The sequence below is a fragment of the Scomber scombrus genome, chromosome 4 (genome assembly GCF_963691925.1).
Source record: "Scomber scombrus chromosome 4, fScoSco1.1, whole genome shotgun sequence".
NCBI classification, from domain to species: Eukaryota; Metazoa; Chordata; class Actinopteri; order Scombriformes; family Scombridae; genus Scomber; species Scomber scombrus.
Window position 1 is genome coordinate 26,265,790 of NC_084973.1, and position 22,915 is coordinate 26,288,704.

General features: G+C 40.6%; 1 protein-coding gene across 1 annotated transcript; it reads right to left on the reverse strand.

Annotated features, from left to right (window-relative positions):
* Positions 1–3,502: 3,502 nt before the first annotated feature.
* scarf2 (scavenger receptor class F, member 2) lies at positions 3,503–22,010 on the reverse strand. Its single transcript, XM_062417376.1, has 11 exons — positions 21,406–22,010; positions 18,800–18,858; positions 18,601–18,702; positions 17,835–18,354; positions 17,086–17,304; positions 16,695–16,823; positions 16,279–16,382; positions 14,767–14,881; positions 14,354–14,451; positions 8,500–8,655; positions 3,503–7,215 (listed from the first exon to the last, which is right to left on the reverse strand). Exons 1-11 carry the CDS (start codon positions 21,513–21,515, stop codon positions 5,978–5,980), a joined length of 2,850 nt encoding a protein of 949 aa, XP_062273360.1. The 5' UTR covers positions 21,516–22,010; the 3' UTR covers positions 3,503–5,977.
* Between the last annotated feature and the right edge of the window lie 905 nt (positions 22,011–22,915).

Genomic DNA, 22,915 nt, shown 5'->3' on the forward strand with positions numbered 1-22,915 from the left:
GAAAAAAGAAAAAAAAAAGAAAACTTTGGGTCAGACTGTGGAATTATGTGAAAGCTGAAACCTCAAGCCACATTATGAAGTCTGAAGTCCCACTTTACTGCACAGATAGCGGATGGATGGGTGTGTGAGGAAATAAAAGACAGGGGGAGGGGGGAGAAGGAGGTAGGAGTGAATGAGGGAGAAGGAAAATAGGCTATAGAGAAAAACATGAGAGAGGGAGAGAGGGTTTAAAATACAGGAAAGGAAGGAGAGAAAGAAAGGAAGGAACAGAAAGAGAGAGCATCTGACTGATCTGCTTTCTATTAGCCATCCAAATACTATAATACACTCGTTCCATAGAATTATGCTGACAAAGGGGGAAAAATCCAGGGCAATTTGAAGTCCCAGACAACAGTTTGCACACCCCTCCATGTGAGAGGAAAGGGAAAAAAGGAAAAGAAAAAAAATCTCCATCTGGATAGAGAGAGTGACTGCGGCTTCATTACAATTCTGGCAAATCATAATCATTTGTATTTCCACATTTGCAGAACTAGTCAAGATGAAAACTGTTTGTAGTGTCTTCCATAAGCGCTGTTGGACACAGTTTGATTAATAGTACTTCAGTTTGAGCTGGTACAAATACATCAAAGTAAGTTGAATTAATAGTTTTTTGACTCATATACTTATTTAAAGTGTAATAATGATCCGAAACTGAGAGTCTTTCAATTTCAACGAAACAGCTCTTTTGACCTAGTTTCAGCAAATCAGCAGCTTGTCTGAGCATCTATTTGGGAGGTCGGCTTGCTGTGTGGTTGCTCTTAATTCGTGCATTAAGAGCGGCCTATTTCAGCTCAGTGCCACTGTGAAGAAGTTTCGGGTCTAAATCGCGAGTGAGTAGATGTCACTGGAAATCTATAAACACACATTTAAAGCTGGTTCTGTCCCCCCCTCCCTCCCTCCCACCCCCTCTGGTTGCGTGCTGACCTCAGTTCTCAGTGGTTTTGGCTCAAGAGAAGCACCAGCTCCATTTCCAGTAAATGTCATTTCATAGTTACTGCATTTCCACAGGGCTGAGAAACAACATTTAACGTGTAAGGAGGACTGCAATTAGATAGTGTTTCTCGCAGACAGCGTGTCGACAGGGACGAGAGACGAAAACAGCATTTTCAAATCTCCTCTGGTCGTGTCTGATGCAATGGATCAGCCAGGGAAATGACTGCATTTTAGGAAATCGTACTGCAACACATTTGCGTCAATCAGTCAGTCAGTCAGTCAGTCAGTCATTTGAACAACAGAGCTAAAAGCACATTTTCAGTTGAAATTGTCCAAACCTCAGACTCTTGAGGTTTGTCAAGAAAAAACTAAGCATCTCAACAATAGATTTTCCAGACAAATAAAAGGATTTGCTTACGAAGATGTCTTTCTATGACCACATGAAATCTTTCCTTTATTTCTTGAGCATACCTCTGAATGCAGATAATAAAAATTGCTTTACACTGAATGCCATTTTACAAGATTACAACTCGGATGGAATAAAGCCTAATCTATTATCCTGAGTTTACATGTGCACCAGAAAACTCCTATTGACTCCACAGTCCACAGTAGAATTCATATTTTCAACCCCTTTCAAGTGTAACTCGACTCCACTTTCTTTCTGCTTTGCATTGCAGAAAATATTTGTCTTTTTCCCCCTCACTCATAAATTTCTTTCTTCCTCTCCTTGCAGGGACTGAAATGGCTACCAGATGTGGTTCCAATCTGTTCCCGTTGCTATGGAAACACAGGGACTGGAATAGGTTTTCTGAGTCCAGGGCTTTTGGCTGACTCATAAGGACTGAGTTTTAAAGCGTTGCTGTTTCTATAGAGTTGGCACACTGAGGGCGCAACAGCTCCAAGTCATGTTTAGACTGGCAGACGACATGTCATTGAAACCCCTTCCCACACTCCTAACCCTGACTCTTTGACCAAGCTTTTTGTTATCCTGTATAGTCACTCCTTTGTGTTCATTTGGGTTGCATTGCCAAAACAGATTTATGTTTCACACGTCAACCTTCAATACCAAGTCAATAAAAACAGCAAAATATTGCTCTTAGCTGACTGCAATGGGGATATAGGAAGGCCAAGTTTTATAATCATATACAGACTTCTCTCATTTCAATCAATTCAAAAGCAGCAGGCTCCAAAATCCGTCACAAGCCGTACACATGCTCAATCAACACAATTTGTCCTGAAATGCTGTGCAGTGGTGACATGCAATGCACATTTCCAAGCTGTGACTTTCCCACAACATGCTGATGAAAAGCAAGAGAACATTGTGTTGGTATGCTCAGCTGAGATTGAGAATGAGCAGATGGAGGCAGTTGTGTCAACATTTCTCTCCATCCTGGCACTGAATCAGACTTTGAACCATTGTCGCATAAAAAACTGGATAATTTGGGGGGGGGGGGGGTATAGACTCCAGTATGGGTTAGGCTGACAGTCTGTAAAAAATAGTTAAAGGGAAGATTGATTTGGAGTCATCAAAGTTGTGGTAGTTGAGTCTGTCTTAAGACCAGGTCCAAGACAGGGCCAGAAAAAAAGGCCTAATCTAGATCAAAATGTGAATAGTAAAGACCTAAAAGAGGCAATAAACAAAGTAATTTTGCAATTATGTGAAATTATTTAGCCCACTTGGGAGAAAGCAAACAAAAAAGGACCATGTGGTGAAAAAACATTCCAATACTTTGTCTTTTTAGATTGTTTAAATGTGTCAGAGGAACATCCAGTGGTGTTTGAGACCAAGAAAAGGCTGATAGTAATTGTTACAGGTTCCTGAGAAGTTCAAAAGTGGATTTGAGACCAGACTGATGTTCTCTAGCCCTGAGAAACTCCACACTTTATCATGCATGTATGCACTGAAGACAAACATACATAAAGGGACGCCAACACCATATAGAATGAATAGACTCCCAAACAAAGTTGCTTCACCTTCTGGATCTAATTACCTATGACATGACCTTTCCATCCATTCTTACATCCATCCATTTATCCTCCTTCACTGCCTTGTGGCCCAGTCCTGCCTATATCCCTCTTCTCCCCTCTAAAAGAGGACACATATGCAGCGCGTGATTAACTCCTTAGCACAGAGTTTCCACTGTTTTTCCCCATGAAAGGAGCTCTTGTCCCCCATTCTGAAGGAACCAAATGAACAGTCCCCTGGTTCCCTCGGGCTCTTTGAAGAGCTGCTGTGACCGAACGACTCTGCAGGACTCCCGCCTCTTCCCCGAGACTCAGCAGCCCAGATTCACAGGAAAGGGTCAAATATCAATCAGCATTCACATGAATCTCTTTTGAGAATACAATTGGAGATTTATGTGGTTATTACTCGGTGCATACTTCTTCACCTCACTGTTGTTCTAGTTGACTGTAGGCTAGAATAAGATGCTGACGAGAAGCTGAAGAGAGGTCATGCCCCCATGAGAAATAATAGGGTCAAAAAATTAGAATCTGATGACTAAAAACTGATTAAATGAGGAGTGATTTTTAAGTTTTTGTTTCACTATAGCTACATGTATTGCTTTCTTTATTCCAGAGAAGTAAATGAGGAAACACCGATTTAATGACCATACACAAAAGGAAATCAAAGTTGCTAAAAAACAAACCACAAAAGACAAAATATACCTTACAGTTGGTAACAGTTTTGCAGCTTTTTAGGCCCTTCTTTACAAAAATGCACTGCAAGCCTATAAAAACAGGATAGGGCCAGTCAAATAAAAATTGCCTCTTCATAAGTACACAATGTTATGGTTTTAAGTATATGCAACTGTTTCAACAGTGGTATCATATCAAGTATTGTACAATCCTTTCTGTGAGTTATTTTTATGGAAGGCAATAACAACAACTGGAGGGAACAAGAAGGTTACAGATTTCCTGTGCAGCTATTAATGCCATATAATTACACTCTGCGTCATGCAGTTAAGTGTTACAGAAACAATAACATCAACAGAGAACAATTACAATGCCAATGTAAACTCTACAGGAGGAAAGTACTCATACTGCAGGTTTGCTTCAGAGCCAAAAATAAGCAACATATCCAAAAAAAAGCAAATACAACATGAAAGCCAGTTCATTGACATCAAGAAAAACAGAACTAAAGAGGTCATATAAGCACAGCTTACAAAGATAATAAAAAGTACACAATGTATACAAGTAGAAAATGCTGAAAAAATAACCATAGAACCTTGTTGTACCTTGAAAAAAACACCAAACATTTTCAAAATAGCTATCGACCAACACCTGGAATAACACTTTTCCTCCTGACAAATGTGAAACAAAATCAGCCCAGTTAAGGTATCTTTGGTTCCACCTTTTTTGGTTTGTTCATTTAAGATAGACACTTACAATTAAAATTGGCAAAGATATTTAGGCAAACATAGCTTTTTTTGCTTAAACCGATCCACAGTTGAGGCACATTTTAATACTAGAGGCATGGTACCATTTAGTCTTACAGAGTCTTAAACCTTAAAACAATGTAATAAAAGCAGCTTGTTACTTCAGCATTAATCTATGAGAGGATCCTTAAGGGACAAAACATATCTGATACAAGCTTTCTTTTTTCAAACAATACCCTGATGGCATAAACAAATTGATGTGAAATGAGAATAACTCACATGGTGATATTGGCCTAGATTTTCTATCAAAACTGAAAGTGTCTTCTCTCTTTCAGACATGGCAATCTTCCTCAAAATCTGTTTGCCAGACAAGGTAATGGCCTAATCATGTTCACTGATCTGTGGAGAATGTCACTAACAGCCATTACTTCAACGAAACTATCTATTGCATCTGATTTACAGGGAGTGTGATTGTCTGGCAGTATTTTTTTAACACAGCATTGGCAAACTGTAGATGTTGCTGCATTATAGAGAAAGTACGGGAGTTTAAAGTGATTTATAAGTATGCCATGAAGTGAGGACATAGGATAGCTTGGGATTTCATTTTTGGTTTAGTGGTTTAGCTGACTGAATACAACCTACAGTAAGAGCACATTCTGGTGATTTGGTGTTAGCAAAAGTATCAAAGAGGTTTAAAACAGCCTTTTTGGAACAAAGATCAAAGACCATGTTTGGGCTTCAACAAACCATATCTGACAGAGTTGGAGAAAACGGAGCTATGTGTTTAAATCTACAAATGTAATATTTCTGTATGGAGGAGCCATAAAGAAATAAGTGAGGAATTAAAGGTGACTCATATGCGGGGCAAACAACAAAGTCCTTAATGTATTATAACTTCTATACTTTGGGTAGTTACATTTATTTTAAAAAGGTTCCTATTAATGTGGTATATCAACCTGAAACTTTGCCTGGTAACAAAAAAAGAGGACAAAAGGAAACATTTGTGTGCTTTCTTTGCTGGAGAAAAAATATTGTTTGTTCTAAAGTTTAAGGCATAGAACTGTATTTTTGCATGTTGGTCCACTGAAATATGACAAACCCCAAAACAAAATAGCTTGCAATCCTCAGAGTATGTAATTTTTAGTACCTTCAGTACTTGTGGAAAGCGTACACAGAGATATCTTGTTCCAGAAACCTGTATAAAAAATTACAGTTATGAAACCTAAAAAGCAATCCATATATAAATATAGTGGTGGACATACTGCAGAGGAATAGAGATGAATGAACTTTGGATTATGTCTGTGCGCCACTGTTCTCACAGTTGTGTCCGGCTTAGCCACAGGTTGTGGTGTGAGACTGATACATAGTTGTTATGCAAAAAAAAAAAAATTCTTGAAGTGTAATACAATGGTATAGAGGTCATTATAATACAACTCACCAATACAACTCAAGTGCACCCTCGGTTTAAAAGCATTTCTCACTCTTGACTGGTCCTGGAGTCACAGCACACTCAAACAAAAAATGTTTAAATTCCTTGATTGAAAAGCTATGTGCTTCACCTTCCAACAAATCCATTTAGTCTCTTTGGAATCCATCACAAACTTTGGCAATTTGTCTTATAAAAACACTTATTTCACTATCTGTGGTGGCATAATGGCCGTCTTTTGCTGGGGCGTTTTAATTTCCGAGGTATCCAAAGTACCCTCCTTGCCTTTCTTCCTTGGTGGTTTTTTTATGGGAGTCTTCTTTGGTGTAGGATCCAACTTTGGGTCCCCTGCCCTTGAGCCGTTCAAGTCCTGCTTCTCCGGGCTCTTCATGTCAGGGGTCCCGAGGTCAATGGCGACAGGCGTCACCATCTTCTGGAGGCTGCTTGAGGTGGGCAGCAGGGGCTTGGTGGAGCCCTGCTGGCTCAAGCCAGTGGAGGGGGTCCTCTTGGCTTTCTGTGGAGGTGTGGGCTTCTCCCGGTTTCCCTTAGGTGTTGATAGACCATTGGTCTTTGTCAGGCCTGTCCCCTCGTTCCTGTTAATGCTTTGGGTTTTCTCCTTGAGCTGAGCAGCCAGGAGTGTGGCAGCCTCAGAGTTCATATGAGGATGGATGACCTTAGGGCTCTTGGGTGGCTCCTTGGCGGTCTCCTTTGGACTGTCAGCACTCTTCTTCTCAGATGAGGAACTGTGGAAGTTACTAATCTTCTTTAGGGCATTTTGAACCACACCATTAATGTGCTCCATGTGACTGGGACCGCTGTGCTCATCCCCAGACTTCTTGCCTCGCAGAGGTTTGTGCTTGCTGGGGGAGCCATTGACGTCTGCCTCCTTACCCTCCTGTTTCTTCTGTTGCTCACGGCTCTTTTCCTTCATTTTCTGCCGTTCCTCACTCTTGGCTGATCCATCACTGGAACTCCTCTTTTTCTCTTTTGGAACTGCAAGTGCTTTCATTCCCCCCTGCCCCTGCTGCTCTGGCTGGAGAGACCCTGTAGTATTCCCATGGATCCATGACACTTTGGGCTTAGTGGATGGGTCTGGTGGGCGTGGTTTGGGCTTGCCAGGTGATGGTGGTGGCTTTCCATTGCGCTTGGCCTCTGGGGTAGGAGTGCTATCCCCATCTTTGCTGCTGCTTTCATCCTCCTTGGACTGCTTGGAGAGGCGGGCGATGCGGGCATAGAGGGCCGCTGTAGTGGACTCAGAGCCACTGGTGGAGCCTTCACTATCTGATGACTTCAGCAGGGGCTGCTCGCTGCCCTCTGGTTTTGTAATGCTGGTGTCTTTGAGGGAGGTGTACTCTCCTGCATCGTCCTCATAATGGTTAGCTTCTGGCTTGTCTGTTGCTGGGCTGGGGCAGCACTTCTCCTTGCTTTCATTCACAGATTCTGTGGATCATTGGCACATCAACAGGTATTAGTCAGGGATCAAACTCAAGCTATGACAAAATCCTTTTTTAATTTGTAACGCAAATGCAACAAAACATTTAAGAGACGAGACAATATTTATGCAAAAAAAATCATATTATTCCTCTTAATTCATAAGGAATTGACTAATCGTTGCTTTACTCACATGGGTGTTCTGCTAATACAGCCATACTTGGTTGCTTATGTTAACTAATATTAGCCAACAACTTATGCTTTTATTACGCTACATTTTAGCATTAAGTTACATAGGTTTGCTTTCGCAGACTATATTAAACCTTTTACTGGCATACAGGTATTACAAAATAATTACAAAAACAATGCACTGATGTTGCTATAAATTTAGTTTTTTGTGGATTTTTTCCTTATTTCAAATAAGGACATGGGCTGCTGTATATTGTACAGATTGTAAAGCATTATGAGGCAAACTTAATTTGCTATTTTGTACTATATGAAAAGGGATTACTTAGCAATACAAAACACTCAATGAAAATGTCTCCAATAAAATAAAATATAAAGTAGAAAACAGACTACATAGCCAAAGGTAGCAGCATATTATTTACATTATATGGGGACATTTTCTATTCCTACTGGCACACAGGTTATTCAAAGACTGATTTCTCTTCCACGTCATTTTCTAATCTGTGTACACATACTTGAGAGCTGGAACAGCTCCAATGCAATAGATATTATCAGCGTAACTCTAATTCAAAACCTTCTCATGATGTTTACGGCAATTATTTTGTGCCCAAGGCTTCTTAACTCAGAATCAATTGTTTCAAAGTCCTTGAACCATTCATGTGGAGTACAAGATATAAACTCGGAGAGAGTACTTAAAGTCAGTCAATCAAAGACAGACAACACAGACAAAAAAATCCCCTAAAACAAAACCTGACTTGCACTGTCTGACTTTCAGAATAGAAACTGGTGGAAAGGGTGTTTTCCACCAAACTTCAAGGAGTTAGTCACAGTTTGGATTTGCGCCATATGCTTAGTTGACCATTTCCATTTCCTGTTTATACTATCCTTGTTCTCAAAGAAAAACCTGAACCTAGATGGCACATGATAGCAGCCAACTATCTCTGTAATGAGATTTACAGAAGTGGGTGAGTCACTGTGCGGTCACACAAGGGATCTTGACTTCTTCTTAAGTGTGTCTGTGTGTAAAGGCTCCTACATGCCAAATTATGTATTTATGTACGTCATTCCAGATAACTAAACAGTTTATTTATTCTTACAATGACTCACCTTCATGGGGCACACAGTAAACTGGCCCCTCGTCTCCACTCTCAAAGGAAGAGAAAGACTCCTGGGACGACCAGGAGGAGGGGGAGGGCTGCTCAGCCACTGAAGGGGGCTCGATGAAGCTGCAGTTGAAGGTGTTCTCTGGGTCGTGGTGGGCTACTGAGAACAGAAAACAAACGCAGAAGCCAAAAGGTCAGTCGGAGGGTATTATACCATGTTACAAGAACAACAGTCTGTTCTCGCTCACTCTCACAACTGCAGCAAAATTGTAGAAATTGTTGGTTCAAGTGAGTCTGCAGACAAAATTGGGTTTTTATTGATTTTTACATATGAGTTAACTAAGGCTCCAGCATTGTGGGGTTTTCATATTGAATGCTGATATTTTCACATATCAGTTTTTTGGTATTTTTACATTTTGATACCAAAAGCTAAAGAAAGATTCATAATCATTTAAATAAAGTAGTAGTACTGGCTGAGCTTTTTCATATGAGATTCACAATCATTGGCTCATTCACAGTTGTGGGACTAATAACATCCAATCATATTCATGCAGGTGTACAGTGTGGACATTATAACTCACTGTAAATCACTGTTACTCTGCTGATACACTCATGCCAACACTGTTTGCTGCTGCTGCTCCCTCCAACACACTACGCCCCTGTTCATGTTGATTTATTCATATTTTTAGTAGTAAGAGCAGAATCCTCATTCACATTCTTTGAGAGAACCGTCAAAGAGCCGTTTTTTCCCACCAAATCTAACTATATAAACATTTGCTATAAAAAGTGAAACCCTTGATGTTAGTGTCTCTGACTGTAATTAAATGAAAAATACCAAAAAAGTAAAAAGTGAACAGTTTTCTTCAAAGGTATAGTTCAGTATTTTGGGAATATAACCATACTTGCTTTTTTTCTGAGAGATAAGAGGATCGATATCAATCTCATGTCTGTTAGAGTGACTACAGAGCAGGAATAGCCTGACATATGGGCTGGGAACAAGGATGAAACAACTAGCCAGGCTGTCTTTGAAGATGAAAAATTCATACCAAAACTTCTAAAACACACCAATTAACACATCATAGCTTGTTCTCTTATTCTAGTATTTTATAGTATTTTATAGTATTTAGGTGTTGAGCAAAGAAAAAAAAACAACACCTTTTACAAGTAATTTTTAATTGAATCCTGTCCCTCAGTGATATGTACGTCAAGTCGTGTTTCTCTCTGGCTGTCATCCTCTATCCATCTTCCTTCCTTTATTTCTGCTGACCCCTCAGTCTGTGAGGACAGCTGTGGTTCCTGAGGGATGGTTGTGCTTGATCTTCCCATCTGGCGTGAACAGTGCAGTTTTGGCCTAAACTGTACTGGGCGTTAACGCGACATGACCGACCACATCAGATGCCCCTGCTTAAACACTCGATGACACATGGGTCCATCCGTTTGTTTAGTCCTCAGATAAACCCTCAGTGGAAGGAATCCTCCAACTGTGCCAGGATCCTGGCTAGGAACAAATCCTTGACTCCCTGACTGTTACAAAAAAGACGAGCGACTTAACGAGTGTTTGTTGACCTGGTGTTATTTGGAAGCACCATCTGATAAAACACAGCACTAACTTCTTATGAGAATGGGAGGTCTATGTCACTCAGGTTTTACACAATTTGTTTATATTTTCAATGCATTTCCTCTTGTTTTTGGTATGCATGGATTTCTGATACTTATAACTTGAGAAGATACTATGTTTAGAGGTTCCTCTCACTCTGAAGTGCAAACTAAACATGTCTGGTTTATTTTTCATCAGGAGCAGATCTGATGTTTATTCTCTTGCTTCCCGTGTCCATCCCTCTGCCTCACACCATGTGACTTTCTGATGTGCCTTTTTTTGCTTTCAACTTCCAGCATTTTCTCAAACAACAACCAGATTTAGTCGCAGTAGAACATTTTGTGTGTGCTGCTGACATGTTTGTACTAAGAGATTTTCAAGGACCCAGATTTGTTTAATTTGTTTTCCCACGCTGACTTTTATGTAGTTTTCCAAATTATAGATTGTAACTGTTACTTACTACCTATTGAATCAATAACATCTGTTTAACTTTCTTGCTACCACGCTAAGAAATAAGATACAGATTAATATTTATTGCAACACTGATCTAAAACATTTTGCCTTCTTCAAAAAGGTTTTCTTATATTTACCCAAAACAAGTAATCTAAACCTCTGAGCTATGGAGCGTAATGTCTTTGTGTGTTACTAGTCGGGCAGATAACGTCAACATAGAGGGGCAACATGTCTACAGTAAGCAAGTTCAGATGTGTGTAAAAGAAAAAAATAATAATCGCAAAACCAAAAACGCACACACATAGATAGCTATGTGTAGGACAGTAAGTGTTTGACCATTGTGACTACATGACATGCAGTCATGCACCAGTGTTGTTTATAGCACACTGACGTATAAATTAAAGTTTTATGACAAAATACAAATGATTCAAAAGTCTAACATGGTGTATCTATTCTAGTTGGATGAACTGCATTCAGCTTTGTGTTTTATCTACAGGTGTCAACTTAAATATTGTACTCGAACTCAATGAGAAGAATACATAAATGAAAGTGCAGCAGCACACAGAGCACTCCGAGGAACTGAGGAATGCAAAACAGCTAACCTATGCGAAGACTTTAGTTATGTTAGTCAACAAGCTAACAGATGGGCATTTTGTGACATTACTTTTGCGCAGTAATGAACAACTGCTGCCCTTGAAAGCTGCTCTCTCCAGACTGCAGGTCTAGTGGGGCAGATAGTTCTGCAGACTGGACGCCACTGTGATCCCTCCCTATATGGAGGCCAAAGCACAACAGTGCATTATTGACACATCCCAGCTGCAGAGCTCTACCACCACAGTTGCTCAGTGGGGGGACACATTTACAGACCTGGGGCAGCAGCAGTCTTAAGTCTAGAGAACTGGGCAGAGACAAGACGACTTAGTTTAAATGCCTTGCCCAATTGTGGAAATAAGGGCACATAATGGGAATATTACTTGCTAATAATAATGAAAATCAAAATGTTTAGCCTGAAATAGCCGTTGCAAGGGTTACAGGATTGCATAAAGAGTCTAAAACAAATACAGTAGAGAGTGATATTCAACATGGCCAACTCAGCATAACAACCAATTAATGATCATATTTATCAACACATTCATATAATCTACTGATAAAGACTACTGCAGCTTTGTACACATTGGCTCATACTATTAAAACCCAAGCAGCTTCATGTTGCATGCACTTGAGAGTTACTTTAGGGTGTGAGAATGTTTTCTGCCCGTTTTATTAGGCAACTAACAACTGCATGAATGTGAAACAGAGTGTTGGTGGAAACAAATCTGCAATCCCAGCCAACTTTTCTCTGGATAAACAAAGATGAAAAAAGCAGGTGGTGCTGCTCTCAGTACTCATCCATTGCGAAGCATTTGGACACAGAGGATGCAAGGAATGCTGGACAGACGTTGATCTGTAGGGTGTGGAGTAAATATGCTTAGCATGGAATGCCAAACTACAAACACAGCCTTAGTTTTGCCAAGAGGGGAATAGGTGACTGAGTGTTCCTATAGCTACTTCGTTGAGGCTAACTGTGCTAACAGAGGAGTAAATGTTGTCTTCCTCCCCTACTTCCCCCCTTTTCCGTTTTCATTCTGTCTTGCCACATCTGTTGCCACTGACCCTGGTGTGGATAAATCACAGTTCTGACACGGGCTGGGGTAAATTTGACCACTTCCTGTTTCCAGCCCCATCGGGCCCCCTCTGGAATGTGTGTGTGCAGGACTCTGTAGCCCCAGTCAGAGTTAGAGTTTCTAAATGTTGGCAGTCCGTGCTTCTGTGGGTTGCCCAACAGAAAGCAGAGTAGCAAAAATGTGGATACGACAAACCAGGAAGGACAAGAGAGACTTCGACCAGTTGTAACTGGGTATTGAGATCTTTTCTAAAATTTGATTGGTGTGTGTTAGTCTTATTTGTTTTGAAAGTCTGTGACTAGAAACCTTTACAGCAGAAGCCTAAACATTTATTTATTTGCTTGTAGTATAAACACACCCCAGTATCTTTATGTGCATGTATGAAATAGATTATTCATTTGAAAAGGAATCTGACTATGGCATTTCTGCTTTTCACGCCTCTGGCTTGTTGATTCACATGGTTAAGTCAAGCTCTTCACAAACAAGCATATTCATGACCGACACTGTGATGACAAAGGAAACTCTGTCCCAGTGTTGTATTTTGAACCAGGGCATAATGGAGACAGATTCTAGCTTAAATAATCAGCTGGATAACTGAGGAAGCACATGCTGCTCAGACATGCAAAAGAAACGAGGTCATGATGTTTTAACTCCTTCCACACCACAAAGACTTCAACAACCCCTTTTAAAAGCATTAGATTAGAAAGTATCACAAGGATGCTTAATGCCAGAACAGTTAGGAAGCTCTACAGCACTTTAATAGTTTTTTTCAACCAATCAATGAATCTTTCTGTCTATAATAGTATACCCAAGATGACCCCAAGCACAGAGTGTGTTTTGTCTGACCAGCAGACCACAGACGGTCAATCTACAATGTTATAAAGCAGACAAAAGCAGCATCCTCACATTTGAGAAACTGAACTCAGGGAATGTTTGGCATTTGTTCTTGATAAATGGGTTTTTAAACAATAAATCAATTAGGTAAAATGTTGTGTATTAACTTTATGTCAGCTGATTAATTGACTGATCGTTTAAACATTACTGCAAATGTCATCCCTATATTCTGTCAATATATTTAGCTAAACATTATTCATCTCCTAGTTCAACAAGTACATACAAATATGAGGCCAAATTAATACAAATAGGCTCCTACAGGTCTGTAAGTATGTACAGAATTACTATTGTGGTCTGAAATGCAGCACATGACAATATATTTATCTCTGCATGTATTGTGTGAAGACAAATCTTGTTATAATGATATAGAACAGCAAATAAGGCAAGACAACAACCTGCTGATATAAAAAATACTTCTAAAAGAAAATCAGGTAATTGAGTGAGTATATTTAAACTGTTAAAACTGACCCTGAACAATAACAACCATGTTCAACCGCTTATTGGGGTTTAAAAGATCAGCATATATCCGCTGCCTCCTATAAAAAAGACCGGGGGTCACAGACAGATCTGTCACATACCACAAGACCTCCGCATGGAGCAAAAGAGCTGCAGCGTCCACCCAAACAGTGCAGCCTTTGATAGCGCGTCACTCAGCACCACCCGGGCCCCCCGACAACCACTGGCCTTCTTTTAATAACACAGTCTCCTCCTCAGCCCAAGAAAAATTGTCTTGGGGAAGAAGACGATGGAAACGAGTAAAGAAAATGGGACGCAAAAAAAAGCCCCAGTTTAGGGTTGTAATAATATGAACACATGGCATTTGAGGGTGCCAAGAATAATAAGGGGCTCTAAAACCAGTGCATTCCTTTCAAATGAAACCCCATACTCGCCTGGCAGCCACCATACACTTTTCAACCCTATTCATCATCTAAGACACAGACTAAGGTAGCACCAAAGGAAAATGCTCACTCTGACTGCCATTCATTGCTGTGATTGTCTCTGTTGTTAGGCTGAAGACATTTAAAAGCACTGATCGCCACTGCAACCACAGCTTTTATATTTTCTTACGTCCCAATTGTAAATCAAAATCTTCATGACCTGTGCTTGTTACATCACGGCAATTAATGTAGCTAAGAATGATGCGACCTTAGCAGTCTGTGTTGTACAAGCACCAAAGAGTACAATTACATAAAACATAGCAGCTGCTGGCAACGCTGCAGCGGTATATGAGAAGGAGTTTTAGGGCTTACCGACTACTTTGGGCAGTTTCTGTCGCCTCAGTGGAATACGGGGAAGTTTAGTGCTGATTCGGCTGAAACGTCCACACAGGATCCGCTTGGCTTTTTTGCTGTTGGTAGAGTTGTCTCGGTTAGGATTGAAAAGGGATGACGCCATGGAAATCCAAATGAATCATTCAAAAGAGGCATATTAAATCTGGCCCTTGCTTCTTTTGAGGGCTCAGGGGCTACTCACATTGCTACTCACATTGTAATGTCAATATATAAAAGTATTTTGAATACAATTTATATGTATTTATTCATTTAACAACTTGGTACCTATGAGAAAATGAAAAGAAAAAAAAAATCATTTTCCCCTGTTTTTATAACCAGGGCAAGCCTTCCTACTACTACAAACCCGAGCCCTACACCTATCTGTCACTCACTTGTGGTCATCTTTGTGTCGACACAGGCAGCAGCAGCACAGCAGCGAGAAGAGGACAATCAGTAAAAAGGAGACCAGGGATCCAGCCGCGATCACACCCATCCGTTGGTTGCGCTCTGAAAAACGAGATGCAGGGAATTCAGGGTGTGCCACACTGGCGCAGCGAAGCCCTGAGTGCCAGTTTCACAAAAATCTCTCTCTCACTGTCATCACTAACACTAAAAACCTTGGCAAGCAGTAAAATATTATGATGGGCTATGTGGACTACATTCAAATGACTTATATCAGTGTATAATCTTTATTAATGTCATGATTAGATTTGATGATAAAGATTAAAACAGATTGTTGCATTAATGATTGATTTTCAATAGCAGCTTGACATGTGACACATCTCTGAGGAAATGCAACAGGGTGAAATTCACTCTTAATTTTATCTCCCGCAAGACATGTGACCACTTACCCTTTCACTTCTGATTTCCTGCAAGCAACTTCCTTCCTCACCCCCTCCTCACTACACGCTTCTCACCATAACTCATGGATGATTTATTAGTACCCCTCCCTTTCAAGCAGGATACACCCCAAAGATAATAAGTGCTGTATTGCATAAGTATGGACGGCATTAGGCGCTTGCAAGGACAAATGCCACCAGAAGAGAAGCAAGCCATCAGTTAAGGAGTAAATGGTGGTGTCCCTTGGGTCTTTACACTGTCACGTCAGGCTGCAATGGATTGTTGGGCAGTCTGGGTGTGGCGTGTTGTCATTGCTCTGTGCTCACAGATGGATAAAGGATGGAAACTGGTTTTGTGGTGGGGGTGGGGGGGTTAAAAGTGACATGGTCTTATGATATCACTATCCCACCTTCCTCCGCCCATAGTGTCCACAGGCCAAAATCTCTATTACCTTTGACTCCTATACAACAATATTCTTCCTGCCTGCCTCCATCAAACCGTCCACTTTTTCCTCTGCTTTCGGTCTCCCTTCCAAGTTCACTTTTTCGCTTCCTTTTCCTCCATCCCTCTCTTTATTTTTTCTTCCTTTCTCTTTCTCTCTCTCTCTTATACACACACACATACACACACACACTCGCACACTCTCTCTCTCTCTCTCCCCCTCTTCCTCTCTCTTTAGCTGGACAGGAACAGAGCCAACAAACACAGCCATAAAAAGGACACCGGTCTGGGTCTGGAAACTCTATCAAGGCCTCGCTACGTTAACTCTCCCACTACACACACTGACCTGAATAGATGTGTTTGTTGGTACTCAGTGTGTACAGCCAACTATTAGACATTTAATACACAGGCAGCACTAGTAGTTTCTGGCTTTTAGGACAAACAGCTTAGAGGGTTATAATTCTTTCTGTATGTGCATCATGAGAACAACATATTTGTCTCAGTAGAGGTACATTGTTAAGAAAAACACTGGTTTCTGACATACTGCTGTTTGCCGAAAACCCTTTAAAAAAAGCCATCATAACCACAAAGCATGTTGTTGCTCTTAAAAGGTAATATCTTACGGAGATAGCAGTCACCAGACATAGGATCACAGTTCTTGTCACGGCAAGAGCAGGTTTTGTTGCAGTTAACTCCATATTGCCCAGGTTGACAGGTCATATTGCAGCTTGACAAGAGAAAGAAGAGACAAAAACAACATTTTTTTGATATTGATTCTGAGTGACAGACACAAAAACTGGGACAATACTTGTTTGTTCCATGTACATTGCTTCCTTTTTTTTATTTGTAGGAATTCTATATCTCTGATGTTGCTTTAAAAATATACCTCGAAATAGAAGCCTGCTCCTTCAATTCCCAAGATATAAATACATGTGTGACAAACATAGTATGAAAGCCATCAAGTTTTTTCACCGTGTACAGTAAAGCTGCTGAGGGCATAAACACAGAGTGTTTGGGTATGAGGTGTCTTATGACTTACTAGATTCCATAAAATCCCGGGTCACACAGGCACTCTCCGGTGACAACATGACAGATGCCATTATAACAGTGACTGCAGTTGTTCTCACAGTTTTCGCCATACGTGCCGTTGGGGCAGCGCACCTCGCACCTATTGCGCAGAGAAGGAATTCCATGATTACAGTCATTATCAAGCTCAGCAGTTTGAGTCATGGACATTATCACAGTGTGGAAAATCGTACTACAGCAGCTACTAGTTAAAGTCACTGCCATTATGTTTTTAACATTGGAAAAGATAAAGTAACACGTGAGAAAAAAGGCTGACTGAATAACAAAACTAAATCGTACTTTTTTTTTTGTTTAAGGCATGTTTCTTTTAACATTTCTGGGTTGTATTGTGTATATTTTCTTACCTGTCTCCAATCCAGCCAGGGTTACAATGTGAGCACTTGCCATGAATGGGGTCGCAATGATGACCGTCTTTACAGGTGGGACACACTTCCTGGCAGTTTTCCCCAAAAAAGCCCTTGGAGCATAGCTGATCACAGCGTGTCCCATTCCAGCCTCTGTCGCAGGTTATGCAGCGTCCCTCTGTCACCTTGCAGGGCTGCTGGCCTTTGCAGTGGCCACACCTGGGATCAGTCAAGGAACACAGGAAAATAGCTTAATTTATCTTGTTTACACAGAAATTCCTCCATCTCATTTAAGTGTAGCAAAATGCTTTAAGGATCTGAAACACGATGTGAGGCATCTGTATGCTTTGATTTGTTGCTCTAATCATCATTTAAAGGGAGATAAACAACACTGAACTCTAACTGTGTGTTTTTTGGTTTATAGCAACTGAATCGTGTGAGAACGGCACAGTCCATGGAAGGTAAAGCACTTAACCTGAATTGCTTTTACATGTTGCCTGATGATTATGGGATAATGTGAATACCAATTCCCAAATCTCACTTTATTATTGTTCCATTAAGTAACCTATTCAGATATTTAAAGGGTTATCAGCTGCAGCATATATCAAATCTTATTTCCTATCAAAACCACAAAACCGCACCATAAAATGGATCAGACAAGGGAACTGAACATTAGGCATCTGTAAAACTGCATGTTTCCTGTGTTTCTGAAATGGTACATTTGCTCTCTGCCAAGATATTTCCCCCACCTGTTCCTGCAGTTTTGACCATAGAATCCGGCAGGACACGGCTCCCTGCAAAACTTCCCACGGTACCCTGGTGTGCAGGTACACGAGCCGTCCGCCTGGTTGCATTTGCCATGGATGCACTGGCAGTATCGTTCACACCTCGGGCCCCACAGCCTCTCCCGGCATTGGCAGCGTCCCGTGAACTGGTCACATGGTGAATTGTTACAGTTGCACTGGATTGCACAGTTCCTTCCTGTCCAGCCGGGGTTGCACTGGCAACGTCCTGTCATCGCATCGCACACCGAGTTGATGCTGCAGTAGCAGTTGTTGTTGCACTGGGGACCCCAGACGCCAGGGTGGCATGTACATTTGCCAGTCTCTTGGTCACATTTGCCCTTTTGGCATAAGCATGCATTCTCGCAGTTAGGTCCCCAACGATTGTGATTACAGGTACATTCGCCGGTCAAGTCATCGCATTGGCCGTTGGGGTAGCAATTACATTTACCCTTGCAGTCAGGGCCCCAGAACTGGGCAGGGCACTCTGTTAAAAGACAGTGCAGTAATCATGAAATAAGCTAAATTTCTTCTGACTTGTCAAATATCCTTGAAAGTGTATTTTGATATTAAATCCTACTTTTTTCGTTTTAATATAATACATTGTTATGCTCTCAATGAGAGCTAGAAATTGGTATTTACAAAGTGAAACATTTTGTATTTATTTGACCTTTTAAACAATTTAGTCACAACATTGATAGAAATGCGAGTAAAATAATTAAAAGTCCCTTACTAGTGTCACAGCTAGCTCCAAAGTATCCATGACGACAGCGGCATTCATTTGGCCTGACACACACCTCATTTTCCTTGCAGGTGAAGTTGCCTTCACAGAGAGCTTGGGTGAACAAGAATGGGGCACATTATTTAACTGGCCTGTACAATAAGTAATATGACATGTATTGATAAATGATAGCACTCTGTATGATACATACGTGTCAAGCATTCATCCCCTAGCTGCCCCCATCCACTGCAGCACACCAATCCTGATGATCTGGAAAATAAATTACGAGATTGAAAATGAGAGGGGAAAGATAAAGCACCTAGCTAAAAGAGAGTAAAACAAACACATATCAAAGCTGCAGCATCCACACCCAGCTCACGGCTCTTTGATCTCAGTTTTCACTGATGTGGTTGATGCCCAACACTGCAAACATATGCAGGGTATTGTAACTATGGTGCATATGTTTAACACATGGTTGTATAATTATTTGAATTTGGGTCATTCACATCCAATTGTATATTGTGTACATTTAAAAGCATCCCTCATCCCTTGAATTTGCTGTTTATCAACTTTTTTAGCTTTTCCAAACCTTTGGGGAAAGACGGGAAAAGTGTAAATATTCAGAGGCAACATTTTGCAGCGGAGTTTTAGGCCTGTCAGGAAAGGACGGATGCATCTCCTCTCCCTCCCACGCCTGTGATCTCTGTGGGGCCCCTGCAACACGTCAGCTTCCCCTTAAGTGTTTGAAGATGGCAGTTTGCATTCAGTCAATGAGCAGGGAGAAACGTTGTTTTTTATCCTGCCAAAATACGCGCGTGGTAGGGATCACTGGTTTAACCTCTGTAGGCTTTCACTTCTTATGAAAGGGGAATGATTCGAAAAAAAAAACGTCTTTACCACTTTATGAACATAAAATGGCAATGGATTTAACTTGCAACTGTGCTACAGTACTTCAACTTTTTACATACTCTGTATAGAGTTGACCCTTGTTGACCTTTAAGATATAGTCAATCCATGTCAGCACTCAGGGAAAAAAGACTGCATTCACTGTTTTGTGGGATTAAATTGGTGTTTAGAAGTATAGCTTCGCCTCTGTTTGCTTTCCATTATTGCATAAAGAATGTACCGGCTATCTTTGCCAAGGATGTCAATAGCAGCTCTTTCGCTCATTCAAAAACACATTTTTCTGCATCAATACTGAAAACATCACATGGCTAGCAGCTTTCCCAGGCATTTTTTGAAGAATACTTGATGCTGGGAAACAATGCGTGCTGAAGGAATCATCAAACATTTTTCTTTCCATCACCATGAATCAGTCGTTGATTTTGTAATCCGAGGACGCACAAAACAAATGCTGACCAGTGATGATAAATGCTGAACTACTTCCTTCTATTCATATGATTCAAGACAGAAAAAATAAGAACATAATGGGAAAAACAAGTATGTGGTGAGTGGAGGGCACACTGCAATGACTGTTGGATATTGAAAGTAGGGCAAAATGTCAAACTTGTAGAGCAGAGAAGGCCAGCACTATATATATATATCACAATGACAACTTTCCAAGGTGCTAAAATAAGCAACCTTTTCTGTTAAATGATGCAAATTGTGTTGCCCACTGAAGCAAAGTAATAATCTGTGAGACGACAAGCAACATCAGCTTTGAAGAGCAGCTTCTGATTGCTTTACATTTCATTCTGTCTGAAAAAAGCAGAGTGTGGCTTGGCTGCAATCTGAACTGTAATCTATAAAAACTCTTACTGCACATTTTATTTTGTTTCTTGTCTGTCCCAAACTCTACAAGTGAGGCCCAATGTGTCATATTAAATAAGAAATACTTTAACATAATATAAGCACATAATTCCTTATCATGCAGCTTTTATAGCATATTGGAGAATGAGGCTTGGACTTGTCTGCCAACCACAATTTCAAAATTGTTTGACATCAGTCCAGCAACTGTGGATGCTGCACTCAGCAATTGTGGACACGGATGTTTTTCTGTTACACTTGTAACCAGAGATCCACAGCTATAATCCTAGAGTCATTAAGAACAACTTGTTGGATCTTCACCTTTGAAGGTTGTCTGGTTATGTGTATTCCAGGAATACAGTTTTCACATAATTGGATTTTACTCTGAAACACGAAATCATAACAAGTTCCTCAGAGCATCCAAACAGTTTTCCAAAACTTATCTGCACCGCATTTTAATTACATTATCAACCTCAGTGTGTTAGTGTGCCACGAATGCTGTGAAGGTCAATGAGAGCGCCCCCTACGGAGCAATGCAAACACTACGTGTTCCAGATGCACACATCTGTATAGCTACTTTCTTCAATGGACTCCTCCTCCTGCTACGGTGGACTGGGGACATGTTATATGTAAAAAGAAAAGTGGTCAAAGTCAAATTAAAATGTGGAAATAAGATCGTTACTGAGACTTCTTGATGTAAAAATAAAATAAAAGTCCAAAGAATGAAGAGAGTGGTGGATTTCAAATAGTTACAGCGCCTCTTTCGCTTTAGTGAAAACCGTTATTCGTGCATATGGCCACTTGAATCACGCTGGATCGCTCACAACAAAAAAATGAAGTTTTATAAAGTTATTACTGTCTCATGCTCGGTTTTAAGCCCGTTTTCTTCAAGATAGTTAGAAAATGCTTGAGGAATGAGATGGTATCACTCTTTTTCAATGCTTTTCGCACCTTTGACTGGATCTTTTGAAACAAGGGAGAATGAGGGAGAAAACGTCACAAGGAAAAGAAACAAGCTGATTTGCATTAACCAGCGGGATAACTCCTTTTTTCTTTTGCAACGATGCTTACCCAGATGCCTTGCATACATTTCTGCCTTTAGGAGTGAGTTCTTGGCTGACGCAGGAGCAAAAAAAGAGACAAACCACCGCAACAACAGCAAAAGAGTTCTTCACTTCCATTGTACAAGCAGCAGCATCCTTCTAGACGCCTTTTTTATTCCACATTTCCCTTCTCCAAAAGTAATAATGATGAAGTGTTTCACTGGATTTTAAACACTCCGATTTTATTCACGCACATAATCCAGATGTGTTTGTTGTAAGAAATTCAAATCCTTGTCCAAAAAGAGTTTCTTAAAAAAGTACTACGCCATCGATAAAACTCAGCAACACAAAAAAGTGACCTGCGACAGCAATCCCAGAAAAAAAGTCATAAAACCCAGTCTTGCAAATGTTGATGGAAGCAGTTCTCCTGTATTGCGCCGTTAATTCCACGAAAATCTCTAATAGAGGCCATTACGCAAAAATGATGGGTCCAAACTCATAATGACATCAAAACAACTTTTGCCCATGTAATGTCCTCAGTGCGTCTAGAAACGTGTCGATTGAAAGTAACCTTGACTAAAAATAAAAGTGAATGATTTCTCCTTTGCTTTTTCCTCTGTGATGAGAAGTGCTTAATCCGTAACTTTTGTCCTCTCTTGCGCTCTCAGGAGTGGCAGGAGGGAAATTCCTGATTTGTTACTCTATCTTTGGCTGTGTGCGCCATGCGTGCGCCACCAAATTTGCATAGGCCTGTGTGCAGCAGGGTCTGCTTTAATGCTTAAAAAAAAAGTATGACGTGTGGTCTAATTTGGCATTTAAACAGACTGAAAACTATTTTCGGTGATTTCCGTGAAAAAGGATTGTTATATTTTATATGGGACAAAAATACCACTGTTGTCATTGTTGCCATAAACTCTACCAGCAGTTGCATATTTTAAGCATCTGCAAATTAAACGGCAGATGTGCAGATCAAAACAACTTAGGCGATAGTAATCTATTTTCTTTATGTCAGTTTATGAAGCTTTTAATTGACGGATGAAGAGTGTGTGTGTATATATATATATGTGTGTGTGTCTTTGTGTGGGGGTGGAGGGGCAGCAGTGCAATAACTACATATGAGACAATGGCTCCCCCATCTGTTAACACTGACGAAGGGATGCTGGCATATGGCACCTCCTGAGCTAAACACAGTGTGCCATTGCAGAGCCTTTGAAGCACTGAAAACTGCGCACGGTTGCACAATCATGCGCCTGAGGTCTGGAGCGTTTCTTACAGGAGCAATGTGGGTTTTCTCACAGGAGCCACCTTTGATCTCTTTAAAGAGGTTTAGTTCCCAAAGTTATTCCTCACCACTCTACAAAATGTTATGACATGTTTGTAACATAATTCTACTAGCAAAATCACTATGTCAGTATTAACAGAAGGAGACATTTACTGATTGATTGACAGGATTGACAGAACTTTTATCATTGACATGGTACAATATAGCATGATTTTGATTTAAAAATGTTCCAATAGGGAGAATTGTGAGCAAATTG

Excerpts from the sequence above, each read along its gene's own strand:
- scarf2 (XM_062417376.1), bottom strand. The coding sequence starts at position 21,515 with ATGGAAGTGAAGAACTCTTTTGCTGTTGTTGCGGTGGTTTGTCTCTTT. Across the intron at positions 18,859-21,405 it reads AATGTATGCAAGGCATCTGG|ATCATCAGGATTGGTGTGCT; the intron begins GTAAGCATCGTT and ends TTTATTTTCCAG. Across the intron at positions 16,824-17,085 it reads CCTGGCTGGATTGGAGACAG|GTGCGAGGTGCGCTGCCCCA; the intron begins GTAAGAAAATAT and ends TCTGCGCAATAG.